The sequence below is a fragment of the Lolium perenne genome, chromosome 4 (genome assembly GCF_019359855.2).
Source record: "Lolium perenne isolate Kyuss_39 chromosome 4, Kyuss_2.0, whole genome shotgun sequence".
In the NCBI taxonomy this organism is placed as follows: Eukaryota; Viridiplantae; Streptophyta; class Magnoliopsida; order Poales; family Poaceae; genus Lolium; species Lolium perenne.
The window spans coordinates 81,031,411-81,049,571 of record NC_067247.2 but is presented as its reverse complement, the minus strand read 5'-3'; the positions used below and the strand labels follow the sequence as shown (position 1 = coordinate 81,049,571).

Sequence of the window (18,161 nt, the reverse complement as noted above, 5' to 3'; positions counted from 1 at the left end):
CAAGCCCTGTGCAGTTCCCAGGCTGACCGCGTGTCTTCACTGGGAGGCCAAGCTCATGGGGAGAGGTGCCTATACTAGAGTATGTAAATGAAAGGTTAGGATTGGTAGTTCGCGTACTGCGTACGATAAATCAGGGCCAGTTACCCCTGACGAACTATTGCAATTGTTGTGGCACAAGTGTACACCCTCTGCAGAGTTAAACCTATTTGAATAGCCGCGTCCGCGGTCATGGACAGTTGGAAAGACCATACTGTTCCGTCATCAGAACTTTTCCAAAAATATGAATGGTGACTTGTGACTTGAGTTTGAAAGGTGACCTTGACTTTGAATCACAACTGAGTTGTGGGAATGACACTAATGTTCCCACTTGAGTTAAGTTAGGCAAATGAAAAGTCTTGGTTTACTAAAGTGCTTATGAAATAAAACTGGCTTTATGCAAATGAAACTAGAGCTTAGCATCCCCTTCCATAGTTGATAATACTTACCTTAGTATTAGTTTGCGAGTACTTTAAAGTACTCATGGCTGTGTCCCTGGCTATTCAAATGGCCAGACTATGAAGACGAGTACCAGAACCTGGAAGAAGGACAGCAGGACGTCTACGACAACTAGGATCACTCCTGACGTCAACGAGCTGCTTCGTGGAATAGATGGACTACTACTACGCTACTTTCGCTTCCGCTATGTGTTATGTAATGAATAAATAGAACTTCTACTGTTGTAATGAGAATGGATCATGTGGTCCTTTATTTGTAAGACGATTATGGTATGTAATGAATGATGTGTTGTGATATCAATCTATTATGTCTCGCAAAAACAATATTCCTGGGATTGCGATGAATGGCATAATAGGCATTTGGACTTAAAAATCCGGGTGTTGACAGTTATGTGCCTAGGATTTTCTGTGTAGTCTATACTAGCTGCTAATCATGGCAATACCTCTACTGGTGCTATCTGTGCATCAGATCTTGCTTCTGTGCACAAGATCTGTATCTGGATGGTTTCTATTTTGGTGGCTTTTTAGGCTAGCAGTGATCCTTGGTGAAAACCAAGTGATGATTCACCCTGTTGAGCATCTGCTCAACCCCATGGCTGTGTTATGCATATTTTATGGATCAGATCCATTGGATCTCTCCAGGAACTTGGTATACCTTGTTCCAGCTCCTAGAATGAAATGTTTTGTTGTTGCAGCCTTGTGGTTTGTGCACAGCCCTTCACCTCCAGATCCTGGTTGATCTTCTAGGTCACCATGATTTCTGGTGGATGAGTGGTTGTGTGTGTTGGTTCTGTTCTTGAGCAAGAACTGGATGAACTTTGTGTTGCTCTAGCTTCACCCTTACCTGGTGAATTATCCTATCTGGTCGACTGTCATGGTTCTAGGGTTTGTGTTCCTTTTATATGATCCCTACTTCTACTCTGGCCATGACACACAGGCTTGGCTTGCTTTGTGACTCAGCTCTCATATGCTGAAACTTGAGCCCACTGTGGCTGCTCAGTTTTGGTCTGCCTGATCCTATCTTGTGCTGTCCAGGTTTTGGACAAGCACAAGTGTGCAGTGACAGTGTTCACTGTCCAAACTGAATTTCTGTGATGTTTTTCACTCTGTCCAAACTGAATTTCTAACACTTAATATCCTGGCTAGCACTTGTGATTTGTTTTGCAGGTTTTGAAGTTGAATATGACCAGAAGATGTCCTTCAAGCATTTAGTCTAGGTTTTAGTTTAGGAAAATCTTGTAATTTTCCTTTTTCATTTCTGTTTATTATTGTACATCAATTCTTGTATCAAGAATATTGTAAGGACTATGTATTCTGTGTTGATGATCAATAAAGCTCAAGTTTTTGGTTTATGAGCTTTTGATTTATGTAATATTTATATCCTGAATTAAATATTGTATTTGATATTCAATGTGTAATTTCAAAGTCATTTGATTTCATAAGTTGTTTTTAAATTGTGAATTCATATTTATATTGTGTGATGCTTATTGTTATATGTATTAACACTTGTCAAATGCAATCATTCCCCAAATCAATAAGATACAAAAGAGATCATGTCGAAATTTCCCTAACTCACATTGCCTAACCCTAATTGCAAAATGAGAGAGAACCTCGATCCCTCTTAGGTTTAGTTGCAATAAGGCGCGAAAATTTCCCCCGTTTTGCGATGAAATGCACATCCCATTTCTAAATCTACCCTTTGTTGTTCCTATGTTCTGGGTTATTACAAGATATCACTCTCCTCAAAGTTGGCTTTAAATATAAAGAGAAATGTTTGATTATCAAATAGGATGTTATTCTAAGATGTATCACAAGGGTTTTACTTAAGTTCATTAAATGAAGCATAAGATTTTATTAATATGCCATACTAGGGTTCTAATGATATTTACCTGATGGCAATTGGTTTGAATCTCAATTATGGACTAGGTTCACATTATGATCACCATAGTGATGCATAAACTAAGGTTGAGACATAATTCTAGTTTGTAGAATTGAGATGACATCATATTGCATTTGCTAGGGTTTAATCTCCCCTAACCATGGTAATGTGGTTACTTGCTTCATATCTTATGTGCTTCTCTAATTACTAAGGATTTGAGAATTGGTTTTATCTTCTACCAATTAACTTCTATTATTATCCTCAATTAATCATTAAAGTAACTAGAGTGGTTATAGTTCTTTTTATAGTTAACTTTGGTCATATGGATGGATGGTTTCTCACCATTTAGAGTATAGAGTTTGACTCTAAAGGTTTTCTTGTGGTTCTCAAGTGAAGAATAGGTGGAATGTAAATGTGGTAGGATTCTACTTATGATCAAGTGATTCTCAATTATAGGTTAGGATATAAGCTTATGGTTGCTTACTAGTTACCTCCCTATGATTTCATGTGGTGAATGATATCTACTTATCCTATTAGGGTTTAACTTATCCTCACATACCTCAAGAGCATGATCATGGATTAGGCATAATCAACTTGTTCTTAATCTCTCTACCTCAAGTTCTTAGGGTTTATGATCATCACTCAATTTATAATGATCAAGGTTTGGCTTCCTAAGGATTTCTCATTAAATAGGTTTATCACTTCCATGATCAAGCTTTGTCTTGATCAATTAAGGTATAGCACTTCTATTTTTACTTTCTAGGATGGAACTTCTATGGTTGCCTCATTAGTTTATATCCCAGGAGAATGCCTGAGATATTCTGCTAAGGTTCTACTCAAACAATGATGATTATGATCATCTGGTTATAAGAATAGTTCTCTCCCTCAATTCCAAGTGTTACCTCATCTATCTTGAGTATCATACCAAAGCTTGAGCTCTCTTATTTAGGAATAGTTATTCTAGGGTTTATGGTGTTCTCACAATATCTCAATAGGTATCTAGTCTAAAACTCCACTTGGCTATGTTGGTTGAATTAGTCTCATTCTTTCTTTATCAATTCAGGGATATAATCTTGTTCCATTTTATATTAGGTTATCTCACTACTCCAAGAGGAAATGGTTTACCACCTAATACTTTAGTTCAAATGTTGTCCTTTATTCTTAAATAGGTAAAGCTAAGATTGGTATGAGTGGTCTCTCTCTCATTTGGGGAAGGACTTTAATACTTTCCTAAGGTTAGGCTCCATAGAGAATGATGTGGTCACCAATATCTATGGTTAACATAAATGGATTCTCTCTCTAGGAAATATCTTGCATAAGTTCCTAGGGTTCCTCTTAAAGATGATGACTTAAACACAAGGATGTATATCCAAGATTGAGCTCAAAGTTTGTTATTGCCTCTCTAATAAATAATATAGAACTCTCACCTCTCTAGGTTTGATGTATAATAATTTGGAATAGAGAATAATTATATTCCTTGGTTGGATCTCCTTGTCTTGTTTCCAAGAATGAAGTAGAATGAATACCATGAAGTTCATGGTAGGATCATGGATTAGTTTAAGATATGGAAAAGATAAGTCAGGAATGGTTTCTCCATTTTATTGTTACTTGGTTTGTAATTGAACAGATGTTCTTGTGTTATGGCAATGATTACCATATTGTGATCTGTTATAAGATCAAGTAGTTGATCATTGAGTAAAGTGTTGTTGTGTTGATTATTAGTTCCATTTGATCTAACCCCTTAGTTCAAATCATCTCTACCCAAAACAAGGTTTTATCAAAGTCACATTGAGGTTTATAGCGCTTGACTTAATGAGCTACTTCAATTCCACCAAGGTCAAGTGAAACTTCAGTTACTGTGACAGTTTTACTTTAAAGCGAGAAAATTCCCCAGATTTTCTATGCATGAATGCAATGTACACATCTGTTTCCTCTATTTTTGTAACCCCAATACCTGGGATATTACACTTACCCTCACCCGGATCCTCAAGTGTACATTCGGCCCCAACTTAAGCCATCCCATGGCATCTGCCGTTCCACCATGACGACATACACCGTATCATAAAAATGAAACAAATTAAGCAACACAAAACATTGGCAAAGTTTAGAGCTACATCTCACTTCCAATTATTTATTTTTGACATGAAAGTTACAATCAGGGGCCAAGACATGCCCTAGTTAAATTGGGTTATTGACTCAAATGAAAAATCCTTTAGAATGTCTCTCCCAAAAAAAACGAGGAAGACACCAATTGGGCTCACTCTGTGGACCTGGCCATTCCATGTTTACATTGCCTCCCCTGATGATTTTCATTTTTTCTAGCCATATGTTAAATCTTTACAAAGATGACAATACTAACTTGACATATAAAGCTAAAGATGTGTTATTGTCAATGTAACGGTACATCAATGTTAATAAATTTGTACCACAAAATTGGAGATGTTCCTTTGCATGAAATGTATTTAAATATTATAATGAATTAACATATACTTAAGTTTTTTTTAATGTGGATCAAATTACACATTCTTGTCCATATATACTTCGTAAGTATTGTTTATGACGGTGTTATTGTCCTAACTTGGTAAACTTAATAATTTTCCTATAATATCTTCCTCACCTTACACTTATAAACTATCAATCATGAGATAAGACAATTTCTAATGATTATTTATAAAAAAATTCTCTATCGCATGAGAAATAACAATACTTCCGAAATATAACTTTTTCTCAACATACTAACCAAGGAGAGTATCTTGTCTGGGTATTTCCTCGTTTTTTCTTATAAGTGAGGAATTCTTATCCTACTTAATAAAAAAATCTCTAAGGAGAACTAAGGGTAAACAAGATTGTGCACCAATTTCTAATGCTCTATAAAGAAACCCAACAAAAATGCGAAACATGATGGGCTTATCGACGTTAGCCACCACCAGCCCGGCCCCATCGGCCGACAATAGAATTTGCCACTACTCGTTAGGTTGTGGTTTAAATGTGGCATGAAAGTTAAAATATAGGACCACGACAGGCCGGATGCAAATTATAGGACCAAACCTAATTTTTTGTTTTACATATCTTGCAAAAAAAAACTACGAAGGCGCATTAATTGGGTTGGGCTCTATGTTACATTCCTTCAAAAGTTGCCGCATGTAATTGATTTTTTTCCAGTTCTAAGTTCATGCTTTATGAATGATTATATGAACTTTGCTACAATTGAGCTAAAGATGTGCCATGATCAACATTAACTTGCTATAACATAGCTAAAAATGTGCCATCATCAATATATCAGTACATCAATGTTAATACATTCATACCACATAATTATATATGTTTTCTTAGCATGAAATGTAAGGGATTATTAGCAAATATTATCATATTTTGATATTTTTCTGTGTGGATATAATTACACATTCTTGTCAATATATACTCTGTAAGAACTGTTTTATGCTAATGTTATATAGTCCTAACTTCGTAAAACAAATAGTTGCTAGATGATTTTGTTTGAGCGGTAGTTGTGGGATAATTATTTTGTATCTCTCTGTACTTAGAAAAAATCAATAATATAATACTCCCTCCATCTCAGTTTACTAGTTTTCCCCGTATCTCTAGATCGCCAATTTAACCTATATAATTTAAATTATATAATGCAAAAATTATATCATTAGAACATCTAAACTTTCTAATGATATAATTTTTATAACATATAACCTAGAGGTATGCGCACGCCTAATCAACTGTGAGAGAGGAAGTAAGAAGGTTCTGATCTCAACTTAGAAATAGTTTTTGCTATGTCCCAAGAGAAATAACAATAGGTTGAAATATACCTTTTTCTCGACATATTAACCATGGAAGAGGATTGTGTATGGGATCGTCTCTCAGCTGAATTCTTCTCTTATAGACAGATTATCCGTCGGAATTATGGCGGCTGTCATCAGCACTTGGTGAGAGGCTTTGCATTGGTAACGAGGCGGCACATCTTTTAGCTAAGTCTACTGAAGATGTAAACTCTAAATATTCAAAAAAAGAATATGTAAACTCTAGTTCAATTCTTTTTCTGTTTTAGGTTTTATCAAGATTTTTTTTTGTATTAATGTCATAATAAAAAGGAGACCATGCACCAAATCTGTAATGCTCTTCAACGAAACCCAGCAAAAATGCAAAACTGGGTGGGCTTTCCGGCGTTTAGCCACCGGCAGTCCGGCAGCACGGACCCCACCAGTCATCGACATGGCACTATGTCGCTACGGGAACCCAGCGACGGATCCCCAAAGTTTTAGACAGGAGCAGAGGGGGAAGGAAGGAAGAGCCGACAGGGAGGGAGAGCACTCAGGCAGGCGCCGCGCGCTCACTCGCCTCCGCATCTCGGAGCTGGTCTCCCCGCCGGAGTGGTGAGAGAAGCCGAGCTTCCGCGGCGGCCCCCCCATGGAGCCCAAGGCCCCGGCCGCCCCGCACGGCGACGGGCCGCCGGCGGAGGCCCCCCGCCGCCGCGGCGGCGGCGGCAAGCGCAAGGCCGCGGGGTCGTCGTTCACGCCGTCCAAGCGGCACGCCAAGGAGCGCAACGCCTCCTACAACGTGCCCCAGCACCTGCTGCACAGCGGGCCGCTCACCCGCGCCGCGCGCCACTCGCCGCACAAGCTCTCGGGCGCGCCGCCGGATGCGGCCCCCGCGGCGGCCGGGGCCGCCAGCGGATCGGGGAAGGCCGAGGGCGACGCGGTTCGGCTCGACGGGGAGCAGACCCCCGCCGAGGAAGCGCCGCTGGTGGACGAGGTCTTCGAGGCCGTTCGATCCCGCGACGCCGGCGTCCATGTGGTCCCCACCTTTGCCGGTGAGCCCTCTCCCCGCGCGCAGTTGCTCGATCTCTCGTCTGGGCTTGTGAATCCCGATTTTCTCGTTCCGGGTGGTGAATTGCTGAAACCGTGACTGTTTGAGTAGAAGCGTGTTCGGTAAAATTGCTGGTTCACTCTGAATGCTTCCCTGCTATTTAAATACTTTACCAGAATGAATCCTTAGCACATACTTGCTGCCCCGGGTAACCTTGCTAGTAGCAGCCAAGTGCAATCCAGTGGTTAACCTTGCTTCCCCGAGTAACCTAAATTAGGACGCCTACTCTGAACAATGATGTGTTAGTTGTAGTTTTTCTCGGTAGATTTAGCTCAATTTGAGTGCATGCTCATTCCGTTCATTTAACTGGTTGAGATAAGAATTTATTACATTCTGTTGCCTTTATTACTTCTAATATGTAGTGGTGAACTGTTAATAATGTGTATTTGCCCTTTTCTTGCTGTTGCCTGCTGTGTGCAAATGATGAGGTGAGTACCCATTATTTCTCTTTCGTCCTTGTGCCAGGTTTATGGCTTGTTATCTTTTGGGATATATTTGCTCTTGTAAGTATTTCAAACATAGAACAACCTTCTTACATTACCACATAAGAGATATAGCAACTGTGGTAGATCTTAATAACATATAAGAGAAAGCACAGTGGCAGATCTTGATAATACAGCAAACAGCTGTCTCTTGTGTAATTGAAATATGCCAGTAACAATGTACAACGCTGACTAATACTGCCATAACCAATTCATATCTTTAGTATATTGCCTTTGTCTGTTGAGGCACATAGCAAGTAGCTACCAGTTTATGTTATTGATGTTTGCATACTCTTATTTTCCTAAAATGTGTAGTTCTTCTACTCAAACGTCAAAACATGCCAGCACCATTTCTTCAGAACTGAAATATTTAGCAGAAAATATGTTCTATTGTTTCATGCTGCCTTTCAAGTTTCCCACCCTAATAGTTAGGAGTGACCCTTGCATGTTCTCCTTTTTTTGTTGTTCAAAACGATTTTTCTTTTGAAACTAAACCCAAAAGATATCGGGCGAACACTCCCTAGATCGCCCCGCAGCGCGACGCCCTCAGGCCCGTCTAATTTTAGAAGCGGACGGTGATGCCAGATTCGGAGGGAAAAAAATTAACAAGAAAGTTGCCTGCCGGGGCATAATTCTGGCACGTCTGCATGCTATGAAGGTCCAAACTAGAAGTTGCACAATAATAAATCATTTACTTCTACAGGATGGTTTTCGTGGAAGGACATCCACCCAGTCGAGAAGCAAACATTGTCTTCGTTCTTTAATGGCAAATCTGAGAAGCGGACACCGGAGATTTACTCGGGGATTAGAAATTCCATTGTGATGAAATTTCATGCAAATCCTCAGCTGCAGCTGGAGTCCAAAGATTTAGCTGAGATATCAATTGGGGAGGCCGATGCTCGACAGGAAGTGTTTGATTTCTTGGATCACTGGGGCCTTATCAATTTCCACCCTTTTCTACCCGCTGGCATAGAGGAGACTAAGCCAGAGGAGAGCCAAAGTGATTCTCCCAATGAGGACAAAGCGTCTGTTATTGAGAAGCTGTTTAAATTTGAACCTATTCAGTCATATATGATCCCTTTACCAAAGAAAGGGGAGGTGGAAATTCCAGCCCCTCTGCCTTCATTTCTTCCTGATCCTGTACTAGTGGAAGATGTGGTTGCAGCAGCTGAGCCTTCTGTTGAGTACCACTGCAACTCCTGTTCAGTTGATTGCTCAGGCAAGCGCTACCATTGCCGGACCCAGGTTAGCATTTTTTTTTCTGTTTTAGTGTCACATCCCTGCTGAAATATTGCTATATCACCATTATGTTATGTCACCTTTTTTTACGGGAAAGCTTTAGGAAAACCCCCGAGAATATACTAACATGTATTAATAAGACAAATATACTGTTTAAAATTGACCATGGGAGTATAGGAAATACTATGCCAAAATTTAGCCTTCAAAGACACTGATTCTTCTCATGAAATGCAGATTATAGTCATCATCCCAATGTACTGTACCTTGTGGTTCATTTTAAGAATGGTTGTATTGATATTATTATTTTATTTCTACAGGCAGATTTTGACCTGTGTTCTAACTGCTACAACGAAGAAAAATTCGATCCAGGCATGTCCAAAACTGATTTCATCCTTATGGATTCGGCAGAAGTTTCTGGTGCTCGTGGTACTAGTTGGACTGATGAGGAGACATTGCTTCTTTTAGAAGCTTTGGAAATTTTTGGTGGAAAATGGGCTGAGATTGCCGAGCATGTTGCTACGAAAACAAAAACACAGTGCATGTTACACTTTCTTCAAATGCAAATTGAGGACAGCTTTCATGGTGATGAAGATGTTCACCAAAATATCCATGAAAGCAAGCAACCCTTGGCGGAAAAAGGCACCCCTGAAGTACCTGATAAAATGGAAGTTGAAGAGAAAATTGAAGGAAAAGATACAGAGGATGAGAAGCCTTCAGAGAAAACGGAAGGCAATAATGCAGAAGCAAAAACAGAAGAAGGAACTCCTGTGGAAGATAAAGATACCAATAATTCAGCTGGTGTAGATTCAGTTGCAGTTCCAAACGCTGATGATCCAAAACCATCTTCTGACGCTGATCTAGCAAAGGAAGATCCTGTTAATCCTGATACTTCTGACAAAAATGCGTCAAATGTTGCTACCGATGCTTCTGGTGAAAATGCATCAAACGTTGCTACCGATACTTCTGGTGAAAATGCATCAAACGTTGCTACCGATGCTTCTGGTGAAAATGCATCAAACGATGCTATTGATATCCTGAAATCTGCATTCGAGGCCGTCGGTCACTTCCCAGGAGATGAAGGTTCATTTGCTGATGCAGGGAATCCTGTTATGGCACTGGTAAGTACTGTCTTGTACCCTTGGACATCTTTACTCACTATACAGTATTTTTTACCCTTAGGTCTTTCAAATGTCTTGTGCAGGCAGCATTTTTGGCTGGTCTTGTCGAAGATGACAATGCTACCACTTCTTGCCGTAGTTCACTAAAAGCCATATCGGAGGATCCTCCTGCACTCCAGTTGGCAAGTAGACACTGTTATATTCTTGAAGATCCACCGAGTGATCTGAAAGACTTTTTTGTCACTGTAAGGTAAGCAATGCTTTTACTTGTGTAATATGCTATTGTAAGATTATGCTGATGGGGTCAACAAAATTTGCAGTAATGAAATTAAAGATGGTGATCAGGCAAAAGATGAAGATATGATTATAGATTCAACTGGTACTGAGAAAAAGGATATTAATGAAAAGGAAGAAAATACTCTGCCAGTGGAAAAGCAAAACAGTCCATCCAGTTCACCAAAAGATCATAAAGAATCAGATAATAAGAATGTGTCTTGCGATGATGAAGTTCCCTCTGTGGAGCCTAAATCCAGTAATGTTAAGGAGTCAGGTGATCCAATTCCTCTGGTGGATAAGAGTGCATCCAATGACACAGGAGGTTCATTAAGTACGAAAGATTCAGTTGCTCCACAAGATAATGCAAATGGATGTGGTTTGTTAGCTTCTCAAGAGGCAGTTGCAGGAAGTACTACAGTTGCATCTAATCCTGAAGAGGACAAACCAAGTTCTGAAGTGGAGCCAGATGATGATTCGTCTGCAAATGGCAAGATCGAGCTTAATAAGACCGAAGATGCAGTTGGTGCCCCAACTATTGTACAAGAAGACGAGAAAAGCCAAACATTGGGGAATAGCAAAATGGAAGGTACTTCATTTATATTACTCCTGTAAGACCTTTTAGATATTTTAAAGTGGAGGACCAAAACGAGTGAACTTACACACTAAAATCTGTCTAGATACATGCATTTACGAAAAAAGCTAAAAGGTCTTACATTAGTGAAGGGAGTAAGTTTATACGGAAAGTCTGAAATTATCTCTATAAAGCGGGGCAGCCCGGTGTGTGAAGATCCTGCTTTGCGCGGGGTCTGGGGAAGGGTCGGACCACATTGGGTCATTATACGCAGCCTTTCCTTGCAATTTTTGCAAGAGGCTGTTTCCACGACTTGAACCCGTGACCTCCTGGTCACAAGGCAACTGCCTTACCACTGCGCCAAGGCAACCAGCCAATAATAAGCATGCAATTTCAATCAGCATTCTCTGTAGTTAATGCCCATCAATATTCACTAATCCAAAATTTACTTACATGAGTTGTACACGTAAGCAGTTAAGTTGTTTTGATAATGTTTGGTAAGGTTCTTCACATCCCCATGTGCCCATCATAAAATTGTTACCATGTCGTCAGATTGAGCTGCTGCTTCTTAGCAAGACCTGCTAAATCCAGATATATGACTTACTAATGTAGTATTGTAGCCTTGGAAATATGTGGTTTGTTTTTCCTGTGCTGTTAATTACCAATCCATTCCATAGCAATTAGCACCTACCAAAATATGGATGTGGAAGTGGGAAATGGAATTCTAAATAGTTTAGTTGCTTGAACCATTCCATTGTGTGTCAACAACTTATTTGTTTTATTAAAAAATATGTTCATGTGGTTATTTTGTTTACTTTCCCTTCAGTTAGATGATTAGTGCAGTCACTTCTATTCTTTTGCTTCCCTTCTTGATCTTTGAGTTCCCAAACATAATCACTCTCTGGTACATCCGTATTCCCAAATATATATACCAACTGTCTCCTGCAAGAAAGGCCTGAGAAGGGCTTTGTGATATCAGACCACTGTGGAGTAAACGTAAGAATCGTGAAAATTAGAAAATACAGTCGTTAAGGGGATTGGGATTTAGAAAGCAGATTTTGCGTCATTCATCTGTCAATCCTCATGGTGGTTCAGTTTCTCATCAGCTGATTTCCACTTCTCTGGTATCTCTTATCTTGCAGAACCTAATGGTGCCGAAATCGTCCCTGCCGATGCTGAGAAGGGCTCAGGAGTGACCGCCAAACCTGATGATTCCCTAACTCGGCTAAAACGAGCAGCAGCGACTGCTATTTCAGCTGCTGCTGTGAAGGCTAAGCTCCTCGCTGAGCAGGAGGAAGATCAAATTCGAAGGCTAGCTGCACTGGTGGTTGAAAAGCTGGTACGCAGAAAATTTTACTCAACAGATTGTCGATGCTTAAATGATGATCCCTCCAGTGTTTGGCGCCGGTAATAACCGCAAGAATATATTTTTCATGCAGCTGCAGAAGACGGAGGCGAAGATGTCATTATTTGCCGATGTGGAGCAAGTGGCCCTCCGAACAAGAGAATACACCGAAAAAACCAGAAAGAAGCTTCTGATGGAGAGGAACGCTATAATCGCTGCCCGCATGGGTGCTTTGCCATCTAGGCCGAACCAGCATGGTGTTGCTGGGAACAGATTGCCACCTGGATATGGTGCCCCTGCAGTAAGACCACCAAACGCGATGCCCCGGCCCAGCAGCTGAGTCCATGAGCTTGACCTTGTATACCGCTGATTCTTTTAGAAGCACGCCTTAAACCAATCAGGCAAAAGTTATATGTTGTTGTTGTTGTAGCATTCTTGTAGGAGCATACAGTATGGTGATCTGTATAACGGTTGCTATGAAAGAAGTCGCCATTTTCTCTTTAAATGTGATGTTCTCTCCGTTCATTCTGCTTATGATTGAGACTGTAGACTGAAGTTACCTAAAGAGTATGCGGGCTTGCCGAGTGCTGCTCTTGTAAAGGGGCAGTGGTAATACTTCATACGGTGTTGCATTTTCTTGGTCTCCTTGCCAGCAAAGTTGGTGTTAAGATATGTTTGTTTTCTGCTCCTTCCATAGGCTTTGCCAGAAGTAAACATGCCTTTTTAGGGAAGAAACATGCTTGGTAATACTTCGTCCGAGAGCAGTTAAGTCATAAGAAACACCGCATACAACCAATATACTCCCTCCGTCCCTGAACTAGGGAGTAATATTTTTTGTCAGTTTTATTGTCTCTTCCTGTTCCGTTTCACTAAATCCGTACGTGGCACGCTGCAGAGACAACTCAAATCTCATTGCATATGGCATAAGCCCAATTACCAATATGTTACTCTCTTCGTTAACTATTATAAGATGTTTTAGACATTTAGATATGAACTGAATGAGTGAACACACGTACTGAAACGCATATAGATACATACACTTTTTAAAGAAAACTGAAACATATTGTAGTAGTGAACAGATGGAGTAGTAGCTATTTAGTTTATCAATAATAATTTGTCATAGGAGTTCATTACTCTTGTGCTAGCTTCACATTTCACAAGCCCACAATGCTCTATTATAGTGCTCATGCATAACACCCCGTACATTTTTCTTTTTAAGGTTATAACTCCTCGCATATATGACTCTATTTTTGCAGGTAATACATGTCTCGTTCATTAAATAAAGTTCAAGTTACAAGCCACATAAACATCGACCTGAACTGAAAAGATAGGAAACCCCTAGCTTTTACAAAAAAGGACTCTCAGCCAAAAAAGGAAAATTACAATCCAGGCAAAGAATCCCGTTAGCAAAAAACCAAAGTGTGTCACTCGCCTCCGGCACCACCGTAGCAGACACCCACTGTAGCTTTGTGGACACACTCGAACTCCAGATCTTGCATCCCCACCCTCGCGCGACGGCGTTGGAGGAGAAAACTAGGCCTGCCAACCTCCAACCGCGAACCTAGTACAAGTTTCACCATCTTCAAGGTATCAGCAAACAGTCGCCTGCACGCACTCCTGAACAACCCCCGAGCTCCGCTCCGGCACTGGAGCAAGCGCCATCGCAACGGATGTTGTCGCCCAAGGACACAACTCCACCACAAGGATGTTGTCGCCGCCACACCATCCCCGCTTGAACATACTACCACCAAGATCCATCGCCGAAGACAGAGTAACTGATCTAGTGTTTTTATGAGATACAACCATTTTTAATAGAAAAAATGGCATGTCCCGAGCAAGTCAAACTATACAATTAAAATTTCAGGGCTATTTAAAGCATACAACGTACATCTACTGAATTTTGCTTCCCTTGACAATGAAAGTTCGAATAAAGAAGAAATATAATCCTGCTATCTGGATAGTATAGTTGTAACAATATGATTTTTTTTGTTAATTATGATCTTTTCTATAACTTTGTAAGAATCAATCTGAGCCCTAGGGTTATGGGTACTTGAATCATATGTGACCGAATTTGCACAAAAGCTTGCCTGCTTGCACCACCACAGGTAAAATAATACGAAGCGAAGGGACTCATTGAATTGCATAACGTAGGAGTCAGCGGTCATGACATGTTGAATCATGCAATATTTGATAACACACGAATGCATAACAAAAGTTCTTTAGTTGCATCGAAGGAAAACTTAAGATTTCCCCTTAAGGATTAGGTGTTTCCTAGATGAAATTTTCATGTCCTTTGACTCAATGGCATCATCCCAATGAAACTGCATATAAAACACTCCACATGAAAAAAATCATATGGTTTCGAATCAAATAAATCAAAAACACCTGCTCTATAGGAACATATTGTAGGGAATAAAATACTGGATATTTTAGCCACAAAATAGAATGCAGGAAAATCCTTGGGAAATCATTCTTGGATAGCTCATAACATAGTGAGTGCATGTCCAACATAGCCAAAAATCCTAATGATTCCAGCCCTCCAATTTGTCATTTCGTAAGTCGCGGGGAAGCCGTATTGTTAGTGCTTCTTTGATCCATTGGATAGAAAAAATGCAGTAATATTAATCCAATAGAACTCTGATGCCACACCTACTTGAATTCTATAGGAAGATGAATTATCTTTGAATATAGTGAAGAAACCTCCCATGAGGTGTAACATCGGTAGAGGAGAGGCGCCGACGTCGACGAGCAATCGTATTCTGCCATTTGATATTGCAATGAAACTTCTGCATAGCTCGAGGGCTTGTCCCGCCTCCTCCGCCGCCTGTGGCATGGGCTTAGCCCGGCGGCTTCGTCCAACAGTGGCGGAGGAGAGAGAGGTGATGCGTGGCGAGGAGAGGTGAAGGAGGGAGAGGGGAGACCCCGTGTCGGCTAGGGGTTCTTCCTGCCCCACGACAGCAGCGCATGGGTTGCTGTTTGTCATGGAAACAAAAATCGAAGGAAAGAGAGTGGAGAGTTTGAAAAGTACCCTTGGCTTTGCTGGAGGGTTTGCAGTTGACAGTGTGGGTCTAAGTGGTGGCATTGGGTTTTTTTGTTCCTCAGCAGCTGTTGAGGTGAAAAGTTTCAATAAATACCATATCGACGCCATTGTGCAATTAAAGGATAGTTCTATTCCCAAGTGGAGGTTCACTAGTATATACGGTGATCCAAGAAGAGAAAACAAGCATCATACTTGGACTCTTATGAGGAGATTAAAGGGGCTCCAAAATTTGATGTGGTTATGTGTGGGAGACTTCAACGAAATTATGTATAACACGGAGCATTTTAGTGAGCATGTCCGCGATGAATGGCAGATGAGAGCTTTCCGGGAAACTTTAGAGGATTGTGATATGCAAGATTTAGGCTTCTCTGGTCAACCATTTACATGGGATAACACACAAGATGGAAGAGCAAATGTGAAGGCGAGACTTGATAGAGCATGCGGGACAGAGGAGTTTTGTCAGTTATTTCAAGTGTTGAGAGTGAGACATATCAATATGGTTCAGTCGGATCATTGCATGCTAGCAATTGAGATGAAGAAGTACATGCAGCATAAGGGCCGAAATATAAATATGAGAACGTTTGGCAAACGCATGCTGAGTTGCTGACTATGATAAAGTGGTTAATGATCTGTGGATGAAGGTAGAAAAAGGAACTGGCCTAAGTGGATTTGCTATCTCTCTTAGTTTGCAATATGGCTTGGAGTCTTGGGGAACGGCGACATTTGGTAATTTCAAATGGAAGCTCCAAAATCTACGAAAGGAGCTAGACCGTGTTAGGAAGAACTCGATGGGCCACGGTCCATCTGGAGAAGAGAAGAGGATCATGAATAAAATAAATGAAGTCCTCTATCAGAAAGAAATCTGGATCAAACAGAGAGCTAGGGTTAACTGGCTTAAATATGGGGATCGAAATACGGCGTATTTTCATGCACATGCGGCTCAGAGGAAGAGGATCAACGGAATACACTTTCTACAGCGTGAAGATGGCTCGATTTGTGACAATGCTGACGAAATTAAAAATGAAGTTCAGAACTTCTATTCTGATCTGTATTCTTCTGAAGGTGCTCCAAATTTTCAACAAGTTTTAGATTTGGTTGAAGAAACGGTTACCTTAGAAGATACAGTGTTGCTTGAAGAAGATTTTTCTGCCGATGAAGTCAAGAAAGCTCTTTTTCAAATGCATCCGTCTAAAGCCCCTGGAGTGGATGGGTTCACTGCCAGTTTTTATCAACGCCATTGGAACCTCTTTGGGGAAGATCTATGCAAGGCGGTGCTAAGTTTTCTTAATGGGGGTGATATGCCAGCAAAGATGAATGATACAACAATTACTCTAATCCCCAAAGTAAGAAACCCTCAGTCTATTAAACAATATAGACCAATCTCGCTTTGCAATGTGCTATATAAAATTGGCACAAAGACAATTGCAAATAAGATGAGGCCAGTTCTGGAATATACTATCAGCCAAGAGCAATGTGCCTTTGTCCCGGGAAGGCTTATTCAAGATAATGCAGTAGTGGCTTTTGAAAGTATTCATTCTATGAAAAGAAAGAAGAAAGGGAAGAAGGGTCACAGTGCGGTCAAATTAGATATGATGAAGGCATACGATCGAGTCGAGTGGCCTTTTCTTGAAGCAATGATGTTGAAACTAGGCTTTCCTGTAAGACTAGTACAATTGATCATGAAATGCATATCTACTGTCAGATTCTCTGTTAAGGTGAATGGAGGTTTATTGGAGCCATTTCATCCAACGCGAGGTATTAGGCAGGGAGATCCCATATCACCTTTTCTCTTTCTGTTCTGTGGAGAAGGGTTGACTACGTTGTTGCATAAATACAATGCAAGTTTTGTGGATAGAGGAGTAAGGGTGTGCAACAGATCACCCTGGATTTCACACCTTCTTTCTGCTGATGATAGTTTGATTTTCATCAATGCAAGTGGTAATAGTGCGAGAAGATTGAGCGAAATTCTGGAGATGTATGATGGAGCGTCGGGCCAGAGAGTTAATAAGGAGAAGAGTGCTATATTTTTTAGCCCATGTACTCCAGAAGCACATCGGCTTGAGGTCAAGGTGTGTCTGAATATTCAAGTTGAAGCCTTTAGTGAGAAATATCTGGGTCTTCCAACAGCTGTCGGCAAGATAACAAGTGATGCTTTTGAGTTTATTGCTGATAATGCCAGGAGTAAGGTGAATGGATGGGCGGAGAAGAATTTGTCCTACCCGTGAAAAGAAGCGCTTATCAAATCCGTTATTCAGTCCATGTCGACTTACAGTATGAGTTGTTTCCTTCTCTCAAAAGGATCATGCCAGAAGCTTAACTCAATTTCTGGTAGCTTTTGGTGGGGTGAAAACTTAGATAAGAGATCCATGCATTGGATGTCATGGGATAAATTATCAGTGCCGAAGAGCAAGGGAGGTATGGGTTTTAGAGATATGCATGTGTTTAACATTGCTTTTCTTGGTAAGTAGGTGTGGAGGTTACTGACTAATCCTACATCACTTTGGTCTCAAGTGCTACCGGGGCGCTATTGCCATAACAAAAATTTGATGGAAGTGTCGGCACCAAGTACTGCATCTAAGACTTGGCGGGCGATTTTGGCTGGGAGAGAAGCTGTTGACATTGGGATGATCAAAAGAGTGGGCTCTGGTGATAGCATCTCAATTTGGAATGACAATTGGATACCAAAGCAACACTCAATGAAGCCTATGGGGCGACGGATGGATACTGATCTGGAAAAGGTTAGTGATCTGATTACTGATGAGTATAGATATAGGACTGAGGTGATTGAGGATTTATTCTTTGCTCCTGACACCGAAGCAATTCTGAAGATTCCGCTAAGGCA

At 40.7% G+C, this 18,161-nt stretch overlaps 1 protein-coding gene across 1 annotated transcript; it reads left to right on the top strand.

The window, feature by feature from the left end:
* Window positions 1-6,641: 6,641 nt before the first annotated feature.
* Window positions 6,642-12,784, top strand: LOC127293110 (SWI/SNF complex subunit SWI3D). The gene is made up of 7 exons (XM_051322666.2): window positions 6,642-7,192; window positions 8,434-8,975; window positions 9,287-10,087; window positions 10,171-10,337; window positions 10,408-10,949; window positions 12,077-12,273; window positions 12,374-12,784. The coding sequence occupies exons 1-7, from the start codon at window positions 6,790-6,792 to the stop codon at window positions 12,617-12,619; spliced, it is 2,898 nt and encodes a 965-aa protein (XP_051178626.1). The 5' UTR covers window positions 6,642-6,789; the 3' UTR covers window positions 12,620-12,784.
* Window positions 12,785-18,161: the final 5,377 nt, after the last annotated feature.

Bases quoted from the DNA above. Each gene is read 5' to 3' on its own strand.
- LOC127293110 (XM_051322666.2), top strand. From the start codon at position 6,790: ATGGAGCCCAAGGCCCCGGCCGCCCCGCACGGCGACGGGCCGCCGGCG. The intron at 10,338-10,407 runs GTAAGCAATGCT...CAAAATTTGCAG, and splicing joins GACTTTTTTGTCACTGTAAG to TAATGAAATTAAAGATGGTG. The intron at 12,274-12,373 runs GTACGCAGAAAA...TTTTTCATGCAG, and splicing joins CACTGGTGGTTGAAAAGCTG to CTGCAGAAGACGGAGGCGAA.